Source organism: Cololabis saira, chromosome 23 (assembly GCF_033807715.1).
Source record: "Cololabis saira isolate AMF1-May2022 chromosome 23, fColSai1.1, whole genome shotgun sequence".
Taxonomy (NCBI): Eukaryota; Metazoa; Chordata; class Actinopteri; order Beloniformes; family Belonidae; genus Cololabis; species Cololabis saira.
In genome coordinates this window covers 30,365,047-30,377,775 of record NC_084609.1, presented here as the reverse complement: position 1 = coordinate 30,377,775, position 12,729 = coordinate 30,365,047, and the positions used below count along the sequence as shown (strand labels likewise).

Genomic DNA, 12,729 nt, shown 5'->3' with positions numbered 1-12,729 from the left:
ACGCGGGAAGGTTATCTGTCAAGATGGAAAAAAGGGGCGACAAGTCGAGGAGGAGGATGGCTCATTTATGGTTCCGCGACACACCGACGGCGTAGGGTACGCGGCGACGCACACCGTACGGTGTGCGTCGCCGCGTACCCTACGCCGTCCGCTCTGCGTCAATGTAACGCAGAACCATAAATCAGGCTGGAGGAAGAAGAGGGGGGGCTTCTCCTTCTCCTTCTCCTCTGCAGCACAGACCCAAGGAGCCCATGGACCCCCCCCCCTTTCCTCAGCTCCACCTGGATACTTCTACACGCACTTTTTAAAAGTTCTGTCACGTCCGCTGCAGCCCAGTTCAGACCCGACAAAAGGCGGCTCCAGAACCGGCGCCGCAGAGGCTTTTCCCGGCCCCCCAAACCCCCCCTACACCCCCACATAAAACCAGCAATGGACCCCGGCTGTGGGCGCCTTTACAGGCGGGATAAAAGCACGCAGAATCCCGCAAGAGCCTCAAATCTGAGGAGGCGGGGGGTTGCGTAAAAAAAGGGGCGCAACCACAATCAGTGGCGCTCTAAAGCGGGATTTATGGTTCCGCGTTAAAGCGACGGCGTAGGTTACGCGGCGACGCACATCGTACGGTTCGTGTCGCCGCGTAACCTACGGGTTGTTGGACTGTTGTTAGGCTCTGCGTTGGGGTAACGCGGAACCATAAATCAGCCTTAATGGGTCTGGAGCAGACGCTGCGTCGCTGTACAGATGTGTGTGTGTGTGTGTTTGTGTGTGTAATCAGTCTCATATCTGCACAGGTGTGTGTGTGTGTGTGTGTGTGTGTGTGTGTGTGTGTGTGTGTGTGTGTGTGTGTATATAATCAGTCTCATATCTGCACAGATGCTGATGCGTTTGATCTCCTCCTGCAGATTTACCCACCGGATGGGAGGAGGGATACACGTTCGAGGGGGCGCGTTGCTTCATCAAGTGAGTCGATGGATGGATGGACGGATAGATTGGTGGATGGATAGATTCAGTCCCTCACTTCTCTTCCTGCTGTGAATGAATCCATAAAGCTTCAAATCACGTGGTCAATTCCAAGTACCCCCATGACTCAACAGCCTGTAGATTCACCTTCAGCAGTACCAAGATACGGAAGAGTGTTAAGGCCATGCAGGCAGGAGAAAAATACAAATATTTTAGAGGAAGATTTTTCTTTTCATTATGCACTTCGAGAAAGATGTCGAGGAAAAAGTTGAAATGTCGAGATTAATGTTGAAGTACAATTTCGAGAAAAAAGTCGAAATTCCGACTTTATTCATGAAATTTCAACTTTATTCTTGAAATTGTATGTCAACATTTATCTCGACATTTCGACTTTTTTCTCGACATTTTCGACTTTTTTCTTGAAATTGTATTTCAACATCAATCTCGACATTTTGACTTTTTTCTCGACATTTCGACTTTTTTCTTGAAATTGTATTTCAACATTAATCTTGACATTTCAACTTTTTTCTTGACATTTCGACTTTTTTCTCAACATTGACTTTTTTCTTGAAATTGTATTTCAACTTTTTTCTCGACATTTTAACTTTTCTCGAAGTGCACAATAAAAAAAATCTTCCCCTCTCAAATATTTTGTCTCCTGCATGGCCCTAATACTCTTCCGTACCCCCCCCCCCCCCCCCCCCCTCCCTCTTCTAATACTCGTACCAAGATTGAGCCAGACACATGGGGGCTAATCTGGACCACGCATGGCTCAGTTACGGCAGTGGGGAGAGTCACGTCACCAACATGTGTTCCTGAGCCAGACCAGACTTTGCTTATGGCTTGTGTTGGATGTGTGCTTTTCTCCAAACATGGTTGTGGACATGAAGACCAAGTTCAAGTTGACTTTATTAGCACCCGTAGGTAGATTTGTTTTGCAGTAGATGGAAGAAGCATCTCACACACAATCTTTAGTCATTAACACATACACAGGACAAATCCAGAGAACAGGTTTACGACAACACAAGACAGACATGGCAGCTACTCACAATGCTCACTGAACAGGATACAAGTACATGTTGCCCACAAGGCAAATAACAAGAAATAGAGGTAGAACCAAGGTCAGGGTTTCTAATAAATAGAAATAAGTAAGTTAAAAGCAGGATAGACCTCAGCAATAAATAAAATGCGTTAGGATTTGTTTAAAAGAGAGAGCAGCAGGGACAAAGCTGTTCCTATAGTTCCTAGTTCTGGGGACTATGAATCTGCGTCCTGATGGCAGTAGCGGGAACTCACTCGCTAAGGGATGGTAGGGATCATTTGGAACGGAGCTGGCGAGCCGCTGCAACTGCTTGGCGTACAGCGAAGACATCTCCATGTTGGTCTCGTGGGTCCAGAGGTCTGCTGGTTTGTTCAGATGCAGTTTCATGGACCTCAGTTGTGTTTCCTTGTTCCGTTTTTCTCCTGAAAACCCTTCCAAACACTACATGCTGTCCCAATGGCTTCTCTAGCACCACTGCTGATGTCTTTCCCTCTCTGCATCGTGTTAACACAGCTGGCTCCGCCAGAGCAATCTCCAGACTTGTTGGCGGGTTACAGAAAGGTGCACAGCTGCCGCTGCTCAGTGTTTAAGTGTGTGATTAGGAAGGAGGCGGCGCTGCCGTCTCCACGTGACTGGATCAGTTTGAAAACATGAATCTGCTGTCAGACGCTCAGGTGTGACTCATGCTGCTGAACCGGCTCTGCTCGTCTGGAGTCTGTGCGTGTGTGTGTGTGTTGGTACTGTGTAATTGTGTGTGTGTGTGTGTTTTGCCTGCTGTTCCCTGATGTTGGTTCTGGGTAATTTTAGCAGTCTGTTGTTGGACTGTTGTTGGTCTGTTGTTGGACTGTTATTGGTCCGTTGTTGGTCCGTTGTTGGACTGTTGTAGGCCCGTTGTTGGTCCGTTGTTGGCCCGTTGTTGGTCCGTTGTTGGACTGTTGTAGGCCCATTGTTGGTCCGTTGTTGGCCCGTTGTTGGCCCGTTGTTGGTCTGTTGTTGGACTGTTGTTGGCCCGTTGTTAACCCGTTGTTGGACTGTTGTTGGCCCGTTGTTAACCCGTTGTTGGACTGTTGTTGGACTGTTGTTGGCCCGTTGTTGGCCCGTTGTTGGCCCGTTGTTGGCCCGTTGTTGGCCCGTTGTTGGCCCGTTGTTGGTCTGTTGTTGGACTGTTGTTGGCCCGTTGTTAACCCGTTGTTGGACTGTTGTTGGCCCGTTGTTAACCCGTTGTTGGACTGTTGTTGGACTGTTGTTGGCCCGTTGTTGGCCCGTTGTTGGTCCGTTGTTGGCCCGTTGTTGGTCCGTTGTTAACCCGTTGTTGGCCCGTTGTTGGCCCGTTGTTGGCCCGTTGTTAACCCGTTGTTGGCCCGTTGTTGGCCCGTTGTTGGCCCGTTGTTGGCCCGTTGTTGGCCCGTTGTTAACCCGTTGTTGGCCCGTTGTTGGCCCGTTGTTGGCCCGTTGTTGGCCCGTTGTTGGCCCGTTGTTGGCCCGTTGTTGGTCTGTTGTAGGTCTGTTGTTGGTCTGTTGTTGGTCTGTTGTTGGCCCGTTGTTGGCCCGTTGTTGGCCCGTTGTTGGCCCGTTGTTGGACTGTTGTTGGCCCGTTGTTGGCCCGTTGTTGGCCCGTTGTTGGCCCGTTGTTGGCCCGTTGTTGGTCTATTGTTGGCCCGTTGTTGGCCCGTTGTTGGTCCGTTGTTGGCCCGTTGTTGGCCCGTTGTTGGTCCGTTGTTGGCCCGTTGTTGGTCTGTTGTCCGTCTGTTGTTGGTCTGTTGTTGTTGGACTGTTGTTGTGGGCCATGTTTGGCCCAGAAGCTGAGGAAACTGGAAAAAACTGGTCAGAGTCAGAGTCAGCATCCTGAACACAAGGACCTCTTGAAACGCGTCCCTCATTCTGACTAGATAGCACATCATCCCCACTTCCTTGGATTCTTCACATTCCTCCAGAATTCCTGCTGGGTCACTTCTCTATCGGCTCTTTATCGGAGTGTAGCTTCCTGAGGGGGAGTCCTGCTGGTGAATGCTTGTTGGAATCCGCCGACTCCTCTGGCGACCCCTGCAGGGTCGGGGTCAAACTCTCATCTCCATCCTCCCATCATCCCTCAGTCTCTGCTGCTGTTAGAAATCCCTCCAGCTGCTGGATGCAGGTTTATTGCTGAAGCAAAGTGTGAAACTACAAGGAAAAATAAATAAAATAACATAATTATGAACATGGTCTTTCTTCAGATGCACAAATGAATCACTTCACATCACATTTATGAACTGTGTAGCCAGAAAATGAGCATGGCTAACAAACACAGGATGCTATACAGAAATACCGGTAAATAATGAGCTTATAATATAAAGTTGCCACTTAAGTGTAAACATATGATCGTAAAATATAGATAAATGTATGAATACATTACGATGCAACTCAAAACGAGCTGTATGCTGTAGTCGCCGATAATCACTGGAAACTGACATGTGCTCCTGTTACTAACTCTCCACTTCCTGGATAAAGTTTTCATTCAACATTGACAAAACACTAGCCGCATTCCCAACATTAGCCAGTATTAGGCAGTACTGTGCCTTTTTAAATATACCATTCAAGGAAAACAGTATGAAATAAGTTAAATTAAATATATCACATCTTTTTAACTGAAACTGTAAATTGTATAAACTAAACTGAACAGAAGGTCTAGATCCAGACCGTGGAGGAACTGCAGAGTTCCTGAAAGGCTTTAGCTCAGACGTTTGTCCTTGGTTTGGACCTTCTTTTGGTTTGGTATCATAATCTTTTGTCCACGTTGATGGATGGCTGGTCACCAGGATGGTCACAGGTCATCGAGGACGGTGTGGAGACAGATATGATGGTGCAGATTTCATGTTACTTACCCCACCAAGTATAGGCGCGTTTCCACTACCGGGAGCTCCGGGTAGATTTGTCGGGCCCGCTTATGCATCTCCATTACCAGGAACGACCTTGTAATGTGGTCTCCAGGAACCTTTACGGGCAAAAAACATCCCTGTCTCTGCTGATCGGGTTTTCTAGGTAGGTGGCTGAGTTGGTAGAGCATTCGACTATGAACCTGAAGGTCATCAGTTCGAGCCCCAGTTCCTCCTGTGTCCACCAAAGTGTCCTTGGGCAAGACACTGAATCCCCTGTTGTAATTATAATTTATTTATTTATTTCAAAACAGGGACAGTGTACAATAAGACATTAATCTTGTACAAGATAATATGCATTGTGCCAGGTTGTAGCAGCTTGCTATTTCCCACCTGGGCAGGTTTGATGGAATACTACATAAAAATTAGTATAGAAAAAGAAAAAATAAGTAAAAGAGCAGAACAAAGTAAAGAGACAATAGATCAAATAGATAAATAGAAACATGGAAGCAGATCCAACAGAGCTTTTCTGAAGTCAGAGGAACAGTGTCTTCAGAGGTTTTTGTCTTTCAACCGCTGCCCAAAAGCCCTTCAGTCAACCAGTGAGGCCCGGGTGGGCCCTCGACTTGGTTCTTGGTTTTTCTCCTCTCTATAAGAATCACTTGAATCATGTATATGGCGCTTTTCCACCAGGGGTCTAACGTGCCGAGTAGATACTTTTCTGTTTCTACTCTGTTGAGGTTCTAAGTGGCTGAGTCGGCTGTATCTGACATCATCACACTACAGGCCACCGATTGGTCGGGGAGTTGGAGTCAGACGTCTGAGTCAGGATGTGGAAATCAGTGAAAGAGCGACTGACGGATTCTTGTTCATTTTATTCGACCAGCAACGGCAGCAGAAGTCTGTTTGGTGATCCAACTCTGAGGTGCAGATGTTCATAAACCTGGTGCTGAGGAGAGAATTAAAAAGGGATCTAGACGAGCTCTGTCTCTTCATAGCTGCTCACGGCTCCAGCTGACTTTTCAGCAGCGCCAGGACAAAGCCTTGAAGCTTCTATCTCTCATTTTTTAACTTGATATCAAACCCAAACCACAGATCCAGCAGCACATCTATCAACTCCTCCAGGTTCTACATCTTTAGTGTTGTTGTCTTCTTCATTTAGATCACACAATCAAATACTTCACAGCAGCTTCACTCCAACCTCCTACTTCTGCTCCAGGTGCTGAATTGTTATGGAAAAGAAACCAGTCTGAGTTGAGTAGAGCCGAGTAGGTGCTAGTGGAAAAGCGCCATAAGTCTGTCCTGTCCCACAGGTACCAGAACCAGTGAGTGACTGGGCTCTGTGTCGTCACTCATGATCAAACCCAGGAGTACCAGTAACATTCCTATCACAGCAACAGATTTATACAGTCGGAGCTGGATGGAACACCAATGAAAATAAAGTCTCTACTTGGCTGTCCTTGTGGGACACACATCGGCGCCGGCCTCAGTGTCTCATCACTGGTGGAGTTTACATGCTTATGCAGATTCAGCAGGAGAGATGCTGGCCCGCTTCAGCTGCTGGAGGATCTTCCAGGTTGCTAAGCAACGACAGCAGGGTTCGCTGAGTCGCCCGTGCCCCAAGTGGAGTGATTAAGTTGGTTGTATATTCCATTCAGCTGGTCTCTGCTTCTTCGTCCACCGTTTAGGAGTTTTCCCATCCTTGTGACGGACTAGTCTGATCCATTCACAGAGCAGCTCCAGAACATCACCGTAGATAGTCTTCTTTTCTTTGAAGACTTAATTTTTACATCTGTGATCATTGAGATGATGTGACTTTTCCAAAAGCTGTGGTTTAGTCTCATCTGTCCAAAGTTGCAGACTAAATACCTGCCTCAGGAAAATCCTCCACATCTGGTGGAGGGACAAAGTAAAGCAATGTGGACCTGTGGAAAAGAACCAGCCAGGATCCCATTGACTTACAGATCCGGAAGAGAAAGTGGAATTGGATTGGCCACACCCTCAGAAAACCGGCGGCAAACACCACCAGACAAGCCTTGAAGTGGAACCCCCAAGGAAAGAGGAAACGAGGTCGCCCCAGGAACAGCTGGAGAAGAAGCACCGAGGCAGCAACGAGAACTTACAGCGAACTTACCACTAACTTACAGCAAATTTACTGCTACCTTACAGCAAACTTACCACTAACTTACAGCGATCTTACCGCTAACTTACAGCGATCTTACCGCTAACTTACAGCGATCTTACCGCTAACTTACAGCGATCTTACCGCTAACTTACAGCGATCTTACCGCTAACTTACAGCGATCTTACCGCTAACTTACAGCGAACGTACCGCTAACTTACAGCGAACGTACCCCTAACTTACAGCGAACGTACCGCTAACTTACAGCGAACGTACCGCTAACTTACAGCGATCGTACCGCTAACTTACAGCGATCTTACCGCTAACTTGCAGCGATCTTACCGCTAACTTGCAGCGATCTTACCGCTAACTTGCAGCGATCTTACCGCTAACTTGCAGCGATCTTACCACTAACTTACAGCAATCTTACCGCTAACTTACAGCGAACGTACCGCTAACTTACAGCGAACTTACCACTAACTTACAGCAATCTTACCGCTAACTTACAGCGATCTTACCACTAACTTACAGCAATCTTACCGCTAACTTACAGCGAACGTACCGCTAACTTACAGTGAACTTACCGCTACCGGCTACTTGTTCATTTTATTCGACCAGCAATGGCAGCGCAAACGTCTGTTTCATGATCCAACTCTGAGTTGCAGATGTTCATAAACCTGGTGCTGAGGAGAGAATTAAAAAGGGATCTAGACGGGAGATAAGGAACAACCAGATCCACCAGGAGTTCTGTCACTTCATAGCTGCTCTGGGCTCCCAGCTGACTTTTCAGAAGTGCAGAAATGAACTAAAAAATTTAAAATCCTCGCCGCTTGAAGCTTCTCTGACTCTCATTTTTTAACTTGATATGGAACACAAGCCACAGACCCAGCAGCTCATCTATCATCTCCTCCAGGTTCTACCTCTCTGGTGTTGTTTTCTTCTTCTTTGTTTGTGTCACACAATCAAATACGTCACAGCAGCTTTGCTTCAACTACTTCTGCTGGATTGTAGTGGAAATGAAACCGGGCCAAGAGTCGAGCCAAGCTGACTTGAGTAGAAACGACTACTAATGGAAAAGCGCCACTATTCTTACATTAATTGTGTTAACAAAGTTTAACCGTTGGGAATTATTTTAGGAATACAAGTCATCGCCAGGTTTATGACATGAAGGTGATCTTTTCGCTTCTTTTGTTGGGGGGTCCTGACTTGATGGTAAAGGGATTCATTATGAACACTGGTTGAGCGTCAGCGAGGTTCCTATGATCTGATGTTCTACTCGCATGAACACGATGGAGGCGATATTTGACGGTGCCGCCAGGCGCGGCGATCACATGGTCCGAGTCGACCGGTCACATGTCTGAGGCGCACGTCAGGATACAGCAGACGTACGACCCCAGAGGCACGAACCAAGTCCCAGACTAATAAACCTGGATTTACTGTGTGTATGTGTGAGCCTGAGTGTGTACCCTTCCTGCTTAGTGGGTGGGGGGTTGGCGGTCAGGCTGCCCTCAAGTTTCAAGTCTCCGGAGAATTCTGTTTTTTCAAAATGTCTCGCCACCAACTTGTGTGTGTGTTTTTCTTCCCGGCTGCAGCCGTTTGATGTTTTCTTCTCCCAGAATTCCCTGCAGCCTCCACTAGCTCCTCCAGTGTGTTTAAACTTTCTGCTGAATCTGCTCCAATTTCTGAGGAGTAACCTCACGTTTCCTGCTTCCACTAGTACCTACTCAGCCCGACTCGACTCGCCTCCACTCGTTTTGGCGCCTTTCCACTAGGGGTCTAACTTGCCAAGTAGATACTTTTCTGTAATTACTCTGCCGAGGTTCTAAGCGGCTGAGTCGGGCTGCATCTGGATTCGGCTGGTTTCGGGCGTACGCACAGTTTTGACATGATCACACTACAGGCCACCGATTGGTCAAGGAGTTGGCGGTTGTTTTAAATTTATATCAAATAAATGCCACAGAACAAGCAGCAGAAATACCAACTCATCCATGTTCTCCGTCTTTGGGGCCTTTACTTCTTTGTTTCTGTCGCACAATCAAATACGTCACAGCAGCTTCGCTCCAACCTCCTACTTCTGATCAGGGTATTGAAAAGAAACGAGGGCGAGTGGAGTCGGGCTGAGTAGGTACTAGTGGAAAAGCGCTAAAGTGCTGGTCCGTTCCTACCGTTTGGTCCGTTCTGACCGTTTTGTGGGGCGCTGGTCCGAATTTAGACTTCAAGAGTTTCCTTCCCTGGTTGCATAAAAATTAAGACTATGGCAGCAGACCTGCAGTTCCTTTCCCGACCACTAGGGTCTGGATCCAGACCTGCATTTTCTCTACCGGCCCATAGTATGGGCCTGAAAACCACCTGCTGTGACCCCGTGCGCAGATGTTCAGGTCCCTCTAGTATTTCTTACAGGGCAGTTATTAATTCTGCTAATCCGAGGTCACATGAGCATAAATGGTGGTTCCATTCGTGTCCGTACCGTCACTGAAAGAACCGCTGCCATGTTGTGTTTGGTTGAAAAGTCTGAATGGAGGAGAACCCAGAAACATGACAGGAAACCCTGAAGCTTCTGGGCTCAACTTTTTGCTCTCTTTAAAGTAGAGATGCATGGATCGATCGGCAACCAATCAGTATCGGCCGATAATGCCCCTATCGGTTTTGATCGGCGTTCTTAAAATAATAGTTCAAAGCAGCCCGATCTGATGATGTTTACAACAACAAACCACCGCCAGCGCGTGTGTTCCCACACCTCACACCCAGGTGTCCTAAAGGGGCCGGCCTCGCTGGTACGGGAGTTTTACAATGTCTGAAAAGAATAACAAATTTGCAGTTTGCAAAGTGTGTGCAAAGGAAATACCCCAAGGAGGAATGTTACAAAAGAATTTCAACACAACGAAGCTGATAAGACATTTGAAAGTTTCTCAAGTCAAGGATTATATAAAGAACAGGAGGTGCAGCAACGCCGCTAACTCACCTGTAACAGAGACCTATAAACAACAGGTAATGGATTCATATGCCTTGATCATCAGCTGTTTGTCGTTGTAGCAGACGTCTGGTTTAGCCGCGTTGTTAGCAGCTTGGATCCCCGGTACGCGCTGCCGACTCGTAATTATTTCACTGATGAATCCCGTCTGAGTTAAACCAAACTATTTACAGTCACATCCAACCCCAACCCTCACGCACGACCACAGTCGTGTCAGTCGCTTCACGAGTGACGTGGAGTTCTAGTGTGAAGAGTTTTGCTCACAGAGGTTCCTCACACATGGCAGATGCTATCGCTAAAGGCGGAGTTATGGTTCTGCGTCAAATCGACGCCGTGCCTACACCGCAGGTTGCGCCGTGTCGCGCAACCCACGTGGTCGCTGACGCGGTCGGTGAAGTGCACCTCCCAAAAATTGTAACTACGCGTCGAGGCGACGCAGACCCAACGCAGACCGAGAGGCTGTGATTAGTTTGCTTGGAAGCAACACATTTCCGGTTTGAAGCACTCGTGAACCTTCAGAGCTCTTTTCTTAGTGTATGTATGATTTTTTTTTTTTTTTTTTTTTTTTTTTTTGCACAATAATTGTCCTTATCTCTTTGATTCACTGTGACCGGAAAAGTCAGATAAACCATTCAGGAAAAGATTGCTAGCGGTTGCGGGGGGGTACTGCACATCGGAGAAATGGAGTGACGGAGAAGCTCGAAGGGTTCACAACGGCGTCACGGCAACGGCGTGTGCTCTGCGTCGGTGTAGCGCAGAACCATAATTCAGCCTTAAAGCTTTAACAAACCGTAATAATTCATAATTAATTAATAAGATAATAAGATTTATTCCTTTTTCCTCAGGAAAACTAAGGTTTATAGTTTACAACTCGTATCAACTCCAGGAGAGTGACATGTCTACTGTTGTCTGTGTTGGTGCACATGTTGTGTTGTACACATTTATTACCACTGGAAAGCTTAAGTTAATAAGCTACATGAGTCTAAATCATCTCTAAGAGTCTCTAGAGGGCACTTTGCCTCAGCCTGAAATAAAACAGTCAATTTATGATACTTCCTCATCTCCTAATTTTGATAGCTAATAATACAATGTCAGTGTTGTGTACATGAGGCAACAATATTGAAGAATTTATGGATTTCATGCTGTGATCGGCAGATACTGATTTTTGTGATCGGCCCTCAAAATCCCGATCGGTGCATCTCTACTTTAAAGATCTTTGTTGAGGAGCTCCGGTGTCTTTGCTGCTCATGATGACGTTTCCAACAACCCCTCCGTCATGCTGTTGAAATGTTCCTCTGGTGCAAACAGGGAGCATCATTTTCTGTCAGCCCCCTTCCCTCTTGGCGGCCTCGTACGCAGGTCATCACTGAATCTCACCAGTTCAAGCTTACGCTCCCGGGACGTTCGGGCCGGACCGGAGCTCCAGCAGAGACGTCCTGCAAGGGCAGAGTGGAATACAAATGTGTTACTGTTTACTCTGGACGGAGCATTCCTGAGCGGTGTCATGGATGAGTGTCTGGATGGTTGGAGAGACTGGGGAAACTGTTCTGCATTCCTCCGAGCGGATTGTTTATGGGACCACTGGAAATGCTGCCGTGAAAACTCGGATCACGCTCCGACACTGCCGTGTGTTTACGACCGACAGAAATCTCCTGATACTCAGCCAACTAAACGTCTCTCAGGCATTGGCACGAAGGAACGTTTAAGCACTTTGTAATGAATTACTCGGCTGTTTACTGGGGAAAAACACACTCGTCTGAGTTTGAGAAGGCTTTCACTTTGCTGCTTTTAGCTCCACAACTCAGTTTTATTAGGCCATCCAGTTATAATATAAACCTGCAGAACATGAGGACAGAGCTGGGGGAAGCCAAGCAGCAGTGCAAATGGCCGATGTTCCCTTGTTCTCTGATCAGTATTTGGAGTATTGATCGCCACTCTTTTAGAAGAGACCCAAGTATTGTTTTCCCTTCTTTATGGTATCTAACAAAACAATGAATTCCTCCAAAATGCATGAAAGCATTTCTAGACAACCATGACAGGAAAGCCCTGGTATGAAGGATAATCTAGGTATGAAGTGATGCAGTGAAGTCCTGAATATGAGGAAACGTGACGTCAACAATAAGTTCACGACCACATGAAGGACACGACAGTCCCCACATCACCAGATAAGTTACATAAGAGTGGAACTGCAACAATCTCACAATCAACCACAATGACTGTTTCCATGCAGTCAATAACCCTTTTAAAACCCAAATATTAGCAATAACCCGGTTTTGAACGGCCATGTAAACACCAATAACCCGAATTTGCTCATATTCGGGTTTTTAAAAGGGTTACTCCTTTTAAAACCCGGATATTCCATCATGTAAACGCCTAACAGAATATCCCCATCAAACGGAACATGAATTTGTTTTCTGCGCATGCTCTGTTCACAAGGAATCCTGGTCTTTTGAGTCCAGGAAGTTCTTATAAACACGGAGAAACACAAGACCACGCCACACTTTTGGAGTGAGGAGGAGACTTATCACTTCATAAATGTAATGAAGGATATGAACATTTCTGCATTTGTAGACGGTACAAAGTACCGGGATAGCCAGATTTACAAGAAGGTGAGCGAAAAGTTGCGCGAATAAGCATTTGTTTTGAATTTGGATACAGGAAGGAGAAGAGGAAATGACGGGAATTGTGTCATGACGTTCTCCGTGCGTCGCTGGTTTGATCCAAATATCCCAAATGATTAATTACCATGTAAACGGAATATTCAGAATGTTTCAGTAACCGGAAT

General features: G+C 46.7%; 1 protein-coding gene across 1 annotated transcript in view; it reads left to right on the top strand.

Moving 5' to 3' along the window:
- LOC133424289 (pleckstrin homology domain-containing family A member 5-like) overlaps positions 1-12,729 on the top strand; it is a 141,410-nt gene that overhangs the window by 349 nt on the left and 128,332 nt on the right. Inside the window, exon 3 of the mRNA XM_061714791.1 lies at positions 900-957. Within this exon, the coding sequence (XP_061570775.1) occupies positions 900-957 (58 nt within the window). The remainder of the gene's footprint in view (positions 1-899; positions 958-12,729) is intronic.